The following is a 14,067-nucleotide window of genomic DNA, read 5'->3' as shown; positions in this document are numbered from 1 at the left end:
ATTTAAAGAAATTACTGAATTAATCCAGACCTTATTGTGACAAAAGGGTAGAATCTGGAATAGTAACTAGTAACCTAGCCATATAATAAAGTAATACCTAAGCACCTAACCCTATAACCAAGTAAGTACTAAACATCTAGATTATAACCAAATAATACCCTGACATCTAGCCTAACAATCAGGTAATACCGTGACACCTAACCTCATAACCACCTAATACCCAGACATCTAACCTTATAATCAAGTTTTTAGTTATTTTCTGAACATTAATGCAGACTTCATAAACATTATGTAATTTTAAATATTCTTGGCATGATACGATTCCAGCTTAAATGGCAGTGATCTCTACAGTACTATCAAGAGTATACATAAAAACTCGTTAAATAAATTATTGTCAGTGTATTTATTTTCCTACTCTTTTTAATACTATTTGTAATTGTGATGAACAAAAGGTTTAAATGACATAATACGTTCACAACACTGATGTAGACACTTAAGAATTACGTTCCTTACAACCAAAACATGGTATTCTCTAAATGACAACCAGAGTTAGATGTGATCATGAAAGTAAATGTCCTTCCGAACAATGAAGACTGATAGGGCACTTTCCCTTTTTCTAATTTACTTAATATGAAGCAACCAAACAAAATCAATTATCTTTTCAACACACTCACTTTCTATTCAGATACCACGTTTACCAGAATAAACAACCCAAAGCTAATGTCATTTTTATTCTCACATATCAGTAATTACCTGAAATTCAAATACATTTCAAAGCATTCATGAAACTTTAAGTGAATCAGGAATTCCGTGAAGTTGCTAAATATTTAGCAATTTCCTGATACCTAGGCTTCACTCATTAGCGATAACATGCGTATGAATTAAAATATACATACTGGTGATTTGTGCAAATAATCATGACTGTGTAACATGTCTGAACGATATCCAACTAGAAGTTTGAAAGAACAGCAATCATTTATATAGGATACGTGCAAATAAAATAACCCATATACATTACAGAAATAATGTTTGTACATCGATGACATTTCTAATAGGTATGAATGTATGTATCAATGGATTGATGGATCTGTCATTATAAAGATACATGAATCGATGCAACTGACTGATTACACTGGTCAACAGTGAAATCATTACTGACTTGAAAAGGCCCTAATCTGTAGCATTTTGGTGTGCCGAACACGAATATAACCGTGAAAAATTTGTATTGGCTCTCGTTTTGAAGATATTCATATACCTCATTTTCTATGTTTCACTGTGTAAATTTCTCCAGTAGGACTGCAGCAACATCCGGAATAATGATGTAACATTGCATAATACCATCATGCTCACATCATCCACAGTTGATTGCATCATTTTCTGATGCAATGCAATACTAATGCCATGCGGCTGCTGAAGTAAGTTGACGTCAGCAGTGTACTATACATGTGTAGGCCTATTATACTAATGCCAGGCGGCTGTTGAAGCTGACGTAAGCAGTGTACTATATAAAGCCCAATCAGATAGGTTCAGCATTTAAAATATTTTAGACGTTGTGCGAGACAGTTCAAGCTACTGTTACATAAAACTTATTATTTTATCCATTTACGTACAATAAAGAACAGTAATGCCTCGAAAGTGTGTTAATACCGCGGACAATTTTTGCTATATTTGTGGGGAAGTGACATTTGCCAACCAGAAGAAAAGTATCAATTCTCAAGTGAAGAAGGCATATCATCTTTACTTCGGATGCAAGGTTGGTGACCAAGACAAGCCTTGGGCTCCGCATATATGCTGTGCTACATGTACAACACAGCTTTCACAGTGGTTGAATTGCAAAAGGTCATCAATGCCGTTTGCAGTCCCAATGGTGTGGAGAGAGCCAAGCAACCACCTAAATGACTGTTACTTCTGCTTGGTTCCTCCTCTTTCCGGCGGAATAACGAAGCGAAAGAAGTCGAGAATAGTCTACCCAAACATTCCGTCTGCATTGAGACCAGTTCCACATGGTGAGGGACTTCCTATTCCAGAACCTCCAGCAGAATATTCTCTTGATTCATCTGACGAAGACAAAGGTGAGTCGACCTGTTCTTCTCCTGGTCCATCAGCATGCAGTGATCCATATTTTCACTGTGGTGCATCATCAACCCCACACAGAATAACACAGGAAGAACTAAATGACCTGATTCGTGATTTGGACTTATCAAAGAACAAGGCAGAATTGCTAGGATCAAGACTCCAACAATGGAATCTTCTAGAAGAAGATGTCACAATTACTGCATATCGAAAGCGCCACCAGCAATTGGAGCCTTTCTTCAGAAAGGAAAGTAATCTGATATTCTGTTCCGATATTGAGGGCCTCATGAATGCTTTAAAAATCACTCATGACCCACAAGAATGGAGACTATTTGTGGACTCTTCGAAACTGAGTCTCAAGGCTGTGCTTTTGCACAATGGAAACATTCTTCCATCTATTCCAGTAGCGTATGCTGTCCACATGAAAGAGACATACGATAACTTAATGCAGCTACTGAATTCCATTGAGTATAACAAGTACAGCTGGCACCTCTGTGGTGATTTGAAGGTAGTTGCCCTTTTAATGGGACTGCAGCAAGGATATACAAAATACATGTGTTTCTTATGCGAGTGGGATAGCCGAGCAAGGGAAATGCACTACATGAGGAAGGAATGGACTCACAGGCAGAATGTAGCCATTGGAGAGAAGAATATCCAACACCCAGCTCTGGTTGAGGCTCAGAAAATCTTTCTACCACCCCTTCACATCAAACTAGGTTTGATGAAGAACTTCGTGAAAGCCATTGACCGGACTTTGCCAGCATTCCGATACCTGCATGAAAAATTCCCTCGACTCAGCGAAGCAAAGATTAAAGAGGGAGTTTTTGTGGGTCCTCAGATTCGAGAGCTTTTCAAAGATGACCGGTTCAACAACTTGCTGGAAGGTGACGCGAAACAAGCATGGAATGCTTTTCGCCTAGTTTCTACAAACTTCCTCGGAAATGTTAGGGCAGAAAACTATAAGGAACTAGTAGAAGACATGTTGATGAAGTATAAGAAACTTGGCTGCAATATGTCTCTAAAGATTCACTTCCTTCATTCCCATTTGGATTTCTTTCCTAGCAACTGTGGTATTGTTAGTGATGAACACGGCGAACGTTTTCATCAAGATATCGCAACAATGGAACAAAGATACCAGGGAAAATGGTCCACTACAATGCTGGCTGACTACTGCTGGACACTCCTCAGAGATGCTCCCGAACAGCTGTACAAGAGACAGGCGAAGAAATCTAAGATGTAGTCAATGACTTGATTTTTTATAGGTAGGCTATTACAGTTGACCTTTTATTATTGGAATGCATTTCGTTATGTAAACATTAATTTCTTGCAGATTACAAAAAAACTAGAGCCAATTTTGCAATTTGACTGTCATATTCGTGTTCAGCACATAAAAATTGATAAGAATTGACTAATTTTATTTCAGTAACATGACTTTTGTAAAAATTTGTTGTCCAGTGTTACATATGCGCGTACATGTACAATTTAGATTATTTCGATTTTCAAGAAATGTAGTGGAATACCATCTTCACGTTTTGAGTTTATTTTAAAGAAGTATTATTTTTTCCAGCCTCTTCGAAACCGGGGATATACAATCATGGGGATAATGCAACTGTGCTCATCAAAAATCTTGCAACGGATTTAAGCAAGAGTTTGGATATATATTTCCATGGTTTTACAAATAAGCTACATTACACTCATGTGATGCTCTATGTCCCAAATACGACCAGTGATAAACACATTAGTAGAAATTACACTGGCAGAATAAACAGTATTACAATGGACAGTGGCAATCTCAGTTTTCTCTTATTAAATGTAAAGTTTATGGACAGTGGAAATTACACAGCTTTCGAAGGTTCCTGGGAGAAAGGAAAAGGAAGTATTCTCGTCTCACGTATGTATTCTCTTCACCGTATTTAATACTGAGAAAATTATTGAATCAAGACTCTTGTATGCAAGTATAAATACTGCATGTATGTTTTGAAGTGTTCTTGGTTGGAAGACGTTAGGATAAATACAGCCCCACCTCAATTAATTGTCAGTCTGCCTTGACAACTCTTAATTAACAACTCTTTAACTAATCACCATGGCTTCCAAATCATATCTGTAATTTGTTTAATAAAGATTTTTGTTTGAGGCTTGTTTCATATAGAAATGCTTAATATGGAAATAATTTAGGAGAGTTGTCATAGAAGTTTTGCCGCTGTGGTAACATTATCGTCTTGATCAAATTTTCCATTTTAATCAGTGGAGTTTTCAAACGTACAGTCATAGCATGACGACACAATATATATATATATATATATATATATATATATATATATATATATATATATATATATATATATACACACACACACACTGCTGTCGGGCATTTCTGCGCATCTAAGGTTTTCGTTTCCAATATTGAAGCAAAACGCATAGCGAATTCGAGCGATTGACAAAAATAAAATACAGCAATTCTTACCATTTGAAAAGATGCAATGGTCACCAGAATATTCTGTTCAAAATAATATTAATTTTGAACATAGAGGATACCACACCCCTGTTTTCCTGACTCGCGATCTGTCGGCCTATTCTGTGCATAGCTTTGAAAAGAAGTAATGTTTATCCATAGGGCTACAGAAATGAAATATATTACTTTGGACTGTTTCTGTCAGTAGTTCATTCGAGTAATTAGGTCAGGTTTATAGCTAGTTTTACAAAATTCAACGTAAAAATGCCAATAAATTGCAAGAGATGTTAAGCAGACTAAACCGGTCTTGTACAAAATTTAGTAATGTTCAATATTTTATGAAAAATAAGCTATTACTTGGAAGAGAAACAACAATGAATTGGATGTAATGTGTTTACAACGTCTTGTTGATGGGGAAAAATTGCTACAGAATTTAGAAACAGACTATACGCCGGGAATTTGTTGAGAATTTATGTTCGAGCGGCACGTAGACATGTTGGCTAGCAGACGATTTTGTATGTGTGGGACAACTTCTTGCGAAATTGGAAACTTCAATTAAAATACAGTTTTGTTTTAAGGTACACATTTCCATATTTTATATAATGTATTTATTTATATGATTCTAAAAGATGCATAGTAAATCGTATTTTCTGGGTTACAGGTTAAAGAAGGTCATGGAGTGGGTCTTCACGTTACCATTTAGAAATCACATTTTTATGTGCATTTCGAGTGTAAATGTGGGATATTTTTGTACACTTTATGAATATCACTTTTCTTAATTAATGTACGATTGGGGTTTTTTCTGGATACAAAATGGATTTTTGACCCAAAATAGCACGTTATGAAATGTTTACAGAAATGACGTATCTTTGCGCAGAATTAACCGACGCGCAGAATTAGCCGACATGGCTATATATATATATATATATATATATATATATATATATATATATATATATATATATATATATATATATATATATATATATATCCGGTTTCGCTTTAATGCTTCATCAGACTGATTTCAAACTGAATTCAATATCACTGATTACGCTGATTTTGAAATGGAACGTCTGCTAAAAGAAACATATTGGATTCACCGGATTAATACGGTATATCTAAAAGGTCTAAATTCAAAAACAATATATGACAGTCATTTTTTAAAAAATTCGTTTCTTCTTTATTCGGAATTATGTCTTATGTTTACAATTAGATAAGAATATTTTTATATCCTTCTACTTTGCAGGAAAACTTAATTGGTAAAAGTATAATATAATATCATAAAAATAAGTATACTAATTTTTTAAAAATGGAAGTGCATCTCTAATTTAAATCTCAATAAGTATAATCAATTGTTTATAAAATACTTGATAGTAAGCGTTATGCGCACCATAATTTTTTATTGTATAATTTGAGTTCTGGTAAACAATTTATTACTTGTCAAAAATATATCAAGAAATTTGTTTTTAAATCAATTTTTTATAAGTGTACATTATACATAATACAATTATTGATAAAACTGTTTATCTCTTTATATATATATATATATATATATATATATATATATATATATATATATATATATATATATATATATATATATATATATATATATATATATATATATATATATATATATATATATATTACGGCCCTGGCGTTATTAGAGGGGAGACGGCAGATTTTCATTGGGATAGGGTACATGAATATGTAATAAAATAGCGTGGGATTTACTTTGCCAGAGCGTGTAACTAGATCAAGCTCCAGTTTAAACTCGACAATTTTTTTCAAAGATCAAATTTACAAATTGTCTCAGTCCCATTATGTATCAAGACATGTCAGTTTGGAACTATGCTGTCCATAGAGTATTTCAGGATAAGCAGTAATATGATTGGACCTTAAGGTCACAATTCAGTTTCTTCGGTTCTTCCTTGATATACTGTTCTCTTTTTTAAAAGGGTTGTCAGCGATGTTAGTGTAAACTGTAAGGTATATTTTAGTTCATTCTCTTGATACAAGAGTCGCATCTTTTTAAAATAGTTTTACCGAAAGCAAACCCAGCATATATGTTATTCAAGTGAAAGTTTTCGATAGTATGGTTATACAATCCCCTTTTTATAGCCCTTACGGCAGTAACCTATCACTGGTTCCGTGGAGTGCTCAACTCAAACTAACTGGACGCCAATAACGAATATGTGAACTGCCTACAAGAAAACACTAACCATTTACAACTGGAACGACAAGATACGGCAATGTTGCCTAACCAGCATATGATAGTATCCATTTACAGCTGGAAGACTGAATCAGACACGTGTAACTGTCCGGCTAATGATGATATCCGTTTGCAGCTGAGTCTACTGGATCCGCTCAGGTTAAGAGAAAAAACGCATGCTGGTTCGAGTCTACAGCTGAGACGATTCGGTTCAGCAAAATAAACTCCCATGAGGAGTATGGTACCTACAGTTGGGATGACAGGACACAGGAAAGCTATTGGCCCATCTGATGCTGGTATCCATCTACGGCTGGGACGACATTACACAGCAAAGCTAACTACCAAGCAGAGTCGACCTAATCCCAACGGATGCTATTACCAGTTTACAGCTGGGAAGACTGACCATACCTAAAACGCAAACATTAGTGGTTAGGGCGAAAATGAAAACCATAACTACCAACAGACCATGTTGCTTCTGCAACCTCGGAAATCCTAGATGGTTTTATCAATTCTGCTTACAAAGACCTAAATTAAAGAAAATTAAATTTATTGTCGAAATAATGAGGACAGATTTATGAACTGATATTCTGTGTCTATTTTTTAATTAATAATAGCACTGAAGTTCGGTTTTGATTTCCTTATCATAACTTCACTTTATTTCATTCCTTTTCTAGGTCGCATATTAACTGGACAAGTTAATAAACCGATGATCCTGCACTTCATGTATAATAACATCAACACGTCTTCAATTAAAGTTAGCAGGAGTCATGACTTTGATTACGCTACTTATATAATCTATAATGTGCGAAGTAAGAGTTGTACATATACCAATGTGTCGATGAACTATATGGATCGCGTTGACAGCTGTGCGTTAAATGATGTGAACTTTATTCTCACCTTAAGAGAACTAACATGGTCAGACAAGGGCGCCTATACTGCTTGGGATGACCATGGCTTCCTTTTAGAGTCCATATTTCTTGGTGTTCAAGGTAAATATTTCCTATTAATTCACTGAAGCACGCATAATCTGAGTAAACACTTTTAACCGTTACTGAATTTATAAAATTAATCTTGCAATGGAATAGTATTAATTTTTTTTATAATTTTGAAAATAGTTGAATGACTTTGGATGCATATACGGTTATATTATGAGCATAAATTTATATATATATATTTAGCTGCACTACCCACAACAACATCAGTAAATATTTGCTTCTACTACGAATCATTTGAATTCTCTCTCTCTCTCTCTCTCTCTCTCACACACACACACACACACACACACACACACACACACACACATACACAGAGAGTTCTGGTGCATAACAGCTCATGGAAAGTGTCATAGATGTTCGAATTATATGTCATTAATTTTATTAGTAAAGCGGATAGATTTCTTTCTTTCCATCAATCATACAGAAATCCGCTATGGACATGTCATGTAGTTTTAATTTACAAATAGCTCTAACAAAGGGTCGTTAAACCTTTAACCCCAAACGACGGACTGCAATAAAGAATGTATCCTGTCGTACTATTCATTTCTTTTTCTTTTTCTTTAAAAGACAGCAACATATCAAGTGCGCAAGGTCCTAATGAAGGAAATGGTAAGAACTGATAAATGATGATAAATAAAGGAACTGAATAATTCTTTCAGCACTGCATTTGAAAGAAACAAAGAAAGAAAGAAAGAAATAAAAGTTTATGTCAAATGTACCGTTTATTATTTTCTTCTTTCTTATTTTCAAACGTGATAATATACCTCCAAATCCAATGATATAGTGTGTTTTGTATTATATGTAATGGAATAAAATGAGTATATTTCATATCTCCAAATAGCACATATATTATATAATACACAGCCATTATAGCACATATAGTATATAATACTCTGCCAGTTTAGCGTGTAGCGACATTTTTATTCTTTATTACGTTAATGACTTACATGTATAAACAAATTTAGCTACAGCACCCAAAACAACATCTGTAAATATTTGCTTACACTGGGAATAATTTCAATTCTCTCTCTCTCTCTCTCTCTCTCTCTCTCTCTCTCTCTCTGCATGTAAGTATTATGTAGGTAGGCATCTCACTCAGTAGGTAGATATGTATATATTCCTATATATCTTTCATCGATCTTAGGAAGCCCGTACCAATTGCAGAATACATTTATTCTCTTGCAGGGATGGCAATGTGGTTTTTCGCCTCTTCAGTAGTCGTCGTACTTGTCGCTGCTTTCCTGGCTATCATTACAGTGAGGAAGCTGCGACAGAGAAAAAGTACAGTATTTGCGCAACTTCCCGTTTGCCTGTACTCACTATAGATTTTAAAAGCAAAAGACGTTAAAGATATAAAACAAAATGCAAAAAACTTATCAATTTCATTCATCAATTTATAATTTTAACTTGATTGCCGCCAAAGGGTCCAAAACACTGTCAACGTATTAGCGTTTTCAATCAAATGGGAGTTTCTGTAGCAACAAGGTCACCATATTTGCATGGGAGCGTCTATATTTTACAAGCAACAGGTGTGATATAGTTCACCACCTTTGATGATCTTAATAATTCCATACATTTTGGAAATACATCTCTGAACACGTGTATACAAGTATTCCCATTTTTTCTAGAAATATTAAACTAGACATTGCAAACATTGGATGCAGACGACACAAATTTTTTTTATATAAACCAGAAAAGGACAGTGAGCAGTCTGTCAGCTTATATACAACGAACATATAGTTTGAAACGCCAACAAGCTGAAACAGTTAGGGACCCTTTGGCGACAATCAGGTTAGACATTAGAAATTTGTGAATGAAATTAATAAGCTATGTGCATGTTTTATATCGTTGATAATTTTCATTTCTAAAATCGGAGTGTTGAAACAAACGGTTGGGTGTGCGAATACAATAGTATCAAATATTGGTTAGGGTCCCATTCAAGTGTTTATTCCTTAAGAGGAAAAGAATAAGTAAATATTCAAATAAATTTCGCTAAGAAAATCAGTGGATGAAACATCACACACTATTGATAGCTGGTACGCAAATTCTATCATCTGAAACCTATATCTGAGATATTTTCCCGACCTAATTAATATAGACAATTGGAACCAATTTACTCATATTTGATTCACTGATTGCTATTTGAGGGCATATCAGCACAAGATACAACTGTTTCTGACTTCTGCTGCTGATAAAAACTAGAAACATTATGAAAATATCAGCATTAAAACAAGTAAATAATATATCAATGGATGATTTAGAAAAATAACGATTTGTATACTAAACCACAAAAAAAAAGAAAATTAAATAGTACTGATCATTGCTCAGTTGATTAAACCATTACTTTCATTCTCTGTGTAACAATATTTTAATTTTCTGTTTCCAACTGGAATCAAAAGTTTAAACAATATTACCAAGTAGTGTTCATTAAACGTAGTCCAATATTCATTTGATAATTTTATATATGTAATTCTCCATAACTTTTTATCTTTAAGCATTATCAGTACCAAAAACTACGATTAACAATCTCACAGACAGGAATGGAAGTCCAAATGCCGCCGACAGTTCTCGTAATAGGTGCCGGAATTTCGATGAAGCAACTGCTTCTGACGAGTCTGAAATGATTTTGACGAAAATCAACAATGCAGATGATCCGACCGATTGCACATGCAATATAGACCAGGACAAAGTCAAACCAAACGACAAACATTATTACGCACGAGGGTTAAACTCAAAATCATCCACGAAAACTACAAGCAAACTGCATATACAATCCACTTTATCGGCGGATGACTTTTTTCAGTCAGAAACTGCTCATGGATACAACTCTACTCAGAAATGTGCAAAACTGAAAGCTGAACATCGGTCGGAAGAAAAATATTTCAGTTCGACCGAAAGTATTGCGGGCCCGTCATTTGAATATGATTACGTGGTTCAGGGCACTTGTATGACATCACGAGCACGACCACTGGATCCAGTTGCGACCAAGCAAAATAAGGTAAAAGTTATGTTTGGCGATTCCATGTTATGGCATAAAAAAGTACACAAGACGTCGTCATCAAGAGTCGACCCATCCACTTTATACGCGAAGGTCAACACAAAAAGAACTATGGAGACTCATTGTACGGACTCCAGCGCTGACCAAGGAAGCCGTGGCTATAATAGCGAATTAACTGCTACACGTTCCAACGAGTTTGATAATGCTGGTATTTACAATTTAACCGCTTTCACTTTATTTTGGTATAATGAAACGAGAAATAACTATTTATTCTTATTTTTCGGTCCATTAATAAATGTTTTTACATGTATCATTTATTAATTAAATGAATGTTAAGAATTAGGTACATTAGTGAAATATATTTAGCTCATTTGGTTTTTTATCTGGCGCAAGACCATGTATCGTGTGCTTATCAGTCAAAATTTGTTAATATCAACTCTTCATACGTTTCTGGAGAAGATATGTGTAGTCGTGACCATTTTCTGTTTGACGTTTAAAAAAATGCATCTTCAGTACGTCCGTCCAACATTTTCATTTACAATTCTTCCGACTTCTCTGGGCCAAACTGAACCAAATTTGAGAGGAAACATATATTGATACAAAGTTGAATATTTCGTGACTATACCAAGACTCTCTAAACAAAAAGGTTTAAAAAATGTCACCAAACAGAACTGAAAGCATTTTTGAACAAGCGATGTTGATCCTCAATCCGACACTTTTTTCTCCACAGATTTGCATCGGGTTTGAAAGAAAATGTCAGTATATCAAATACTTTCAAATTATAACAATTGATACAGAACCGCTCTCTTGTACTTCCTATATGCACAAACCAGGATGACCGTTATACTTTTGTTCTTGAGTGACATTTTAAAAAATATATCTAGTAATAGTTGCTATGCAAAAGTTATGGAAATCTTTGGAAACGCACTATAACATTTGCAACTTTTATTGTTTATTTTTCTCTTCTTTTTCTTATTTTCACTTCAGCAGACTTGAAAAGGCAACGTGCGTTGCAAAGTTTGAATTATGAATTGGCTAGGGATGTTTCTGAAGATTCATCTGCCATGGAAAGAGAGCAACAGAAAAGAGAGCCAAATGGTGTCTTAAACGGGGATCTGATGGTTGATTCCAACTTCCGAGGGTCGAGGAGGAGTTTGGATAGGACTTTCATGAATGAGGAGTGTTATGATTCCCTTTATATTTCGTAACAGTTTCAAACGATTCCGTTACAAGCAAAATCCACCCAGATCGTCAACTTTTTTTAGTTTTAAGAGAACAATGATATTTCAGGCTAAGAATTGCATTCCTTACAATCGATGACGTGAAGATTTTACCCAGATCGGCCTTATGTCATGTGTTCAGATCACAGTGATTCATTCATTGTGGACAAGAGACTGGATAATTTTCTTCGAAAGGAATAAGACCTAACAAAAAGAAAGTTTCAAATCGAAAGGATGATATTGATCAAGACTCTTTGGTTTTTCTGTTCGGACATCAAAACAATATCAATATCATCTACAAACATTCGTTGTCAATAACTACTGAATTTTATTATTTAGACCCGTGTTTATGATTACTGACGTCTGCACACTTGACCCTAACTTATCAACTTGCCTCCTTTTCCAAGTATGTTCCGTCATATTGATATATATCTTCATAGTATTTTTTTCTGCAATGTAGCATGTGTATACAATAATTTAACATATTTGTCAGTTCATAATAGTTCAGTTTATTTTGTTTTGATGGTTTTTAACGCCAATTTTATGACATTATGGGCTTTGTCATGCCGAGGAAATGTAGAGTGCCTTTCCCAAGGACACGCAGAGGCACCCTACCCAGGCTGGTCTGGGCAGGTATCGAACCAGCAAAATATTGATTACGCTGCTGATTCTGACAATTGCTTACGCATAGTTCAATTGAATATTATTACACCGGCACGTAATACGTTATATCATACTGAAAATGAACTAAGTTTGATGTTATCAAGCTAACCGAAGTTCAGCTTGATTGTATATGTCTTTACTTATTATTTAATTTTGTTGGACTTAACATATATATGTGTAGAGTGATTACTTCATTTTCTTTCTTGCTCCATATACGTTTTTTGATAACTTCGTTTTGTCTGGCTTGATTGATATGTCTATTGATGACTTAATTTTGTCCTTTTTGGTTCATGTGTACCTATTGATAACTTGCGCAAGTCTGACGTGATTCGTACATGTCTATTAATTAAACTGAAGGGGGGACATGGGTTTCAGTGGTCCGTAGTGCTCGCCTTTACTGATCACTGCAACATCACCTATGTCCGCTGGGTTCCAGTCTTGGGTTCAGCCAATGTAAGTAGGTGAGAACGCTTATCAGTAGTTTTCCGTGGGTCGGCGGTTCTTACTAGGGTTATTCCTGCATCCGTTATACTGGCCGCCATATCGTATGCTGGACAATAGCGATAAACCCATAAATACAACTTAATTTTGGCTGGCTTGATTGATGTGTCTTTTTCATATCATAATTTTGTCTGCCTTGATCCTAATGTGGTTATTGATGATATTATTGTATCTGGCCTGATTCATATGTGTCTGCTGATTAAATAAGTGTGTCTGTCTTAAATCGTATATGTCTACGGATGACTGAAGTTTTTTATTATTGTCTTGCTTGATTCATGTGTTTCTTGATGACTTCATTTTGTCTGACTATGCATTTTTTGTGTTTTGATGACTTGATCTTGTATGACTTGATTCGTATTCATGTGTTGATGACTTGTGTCAGCTATAGCAAACCCATTAGATTTGATAGGAACAAGTATGGGGGTGGAGTCATGATCTACATCTCTGACAACATTCTCAATACTGATCATTCTTATATTATATTTGGAAAGTACGAAGCATTATGTATTGAAAACAAGTGTTTTCTTATGATAAATGTGTATTAATCTCCTTCAGGAAGCATATATTTTGGTGATTGCTTAAATATAAGCACTAAATGTGTGTGAAAATGTCGCTATTTCAGACTAATTGAATGAGGTTGCAATACGAAAGATTCCGAATCATCAAGCACGTGACAGAACTAGTCATGAAGTGCTAAAAGGTCACATGTTGTCCGGCTTGCAATCCAATGTGTTTGCTGTTTAAAACATCACACAGAGGACACTGTTTCCCAAGAATCTAGTGATGGGAATCGGTTAGAAGTTCACAATTGAACATCAGTTGCTCACAACTTACTGATAATCAATTATAATCGGTTACTACAAGTAATTTTTAAGTTTTGTTTGGTACAGTTATATCTTGTTCAAAAGTTTAAAATGTTAATAAATGTACAGGAGTAATATTATATATATATA

General features: G+C 34.8%; 1 protein-coding gene across 2 annotated transcripts in view; it reads left to right on the top strand.

Moving 5' to 3' along the window:
• Positions 1–14,067, top strand: part of LOC149793963 (uncharacterized) — a 26,402-nt gene extending 12,335 nt beyond the window's left edge. The window contains exons 3-8 of one of the 2 annotated variants that reach the window (XM_089967895.1): positions 3,641–3,964; positions 7,412–7,726; positions 8,300–8,341; positions 8,918–9,013; positions 10,228–10,938; positions 11,721–14,067. In XM_089967895.1, the coding sequence (XP_089824021.1) occupies positions 3,641–3,964; positions 7,412–7,726; positions 8,300–8,341; positions 8,918–9,013; positions 10,228–10,938; positions 11,721–11,938 (1,706 nt within the window). In that variant the 3' untranslated portion in view covers positions 11,939–14,067. Of the gene's footprint in view, positions 1–3,640; positions 3,965–7,411; positions 7,727–8,299; positions 8,342–8,917; positions 9,014–10,227; positions 10,939–11,717 lie in introns of both variants that reach the window. The other variant, XM_089967894.1, reaches the window with a different exon arrangement.

This window comes from Sinohyriopsis cumingii, chromosome 8 (assembly GCF_028554795.1).
Source record: "Sinohyriopsis cumingii isolate HCF-2022 chromosome 8, ASM2855479v2, whole genome shotgun sequence".
NCBI lineage: Eukaryota > Metazoa > Mollusca > Bivalvia > Unionida > Unionidae > Sinohyriopsis > Sinohyriopsis cumingii.
The sequence above is the reverse complement of the archived record's forward strand: the minus strand, read 5'-3'. Positions and strand labels throughout refer to the sequence as shown.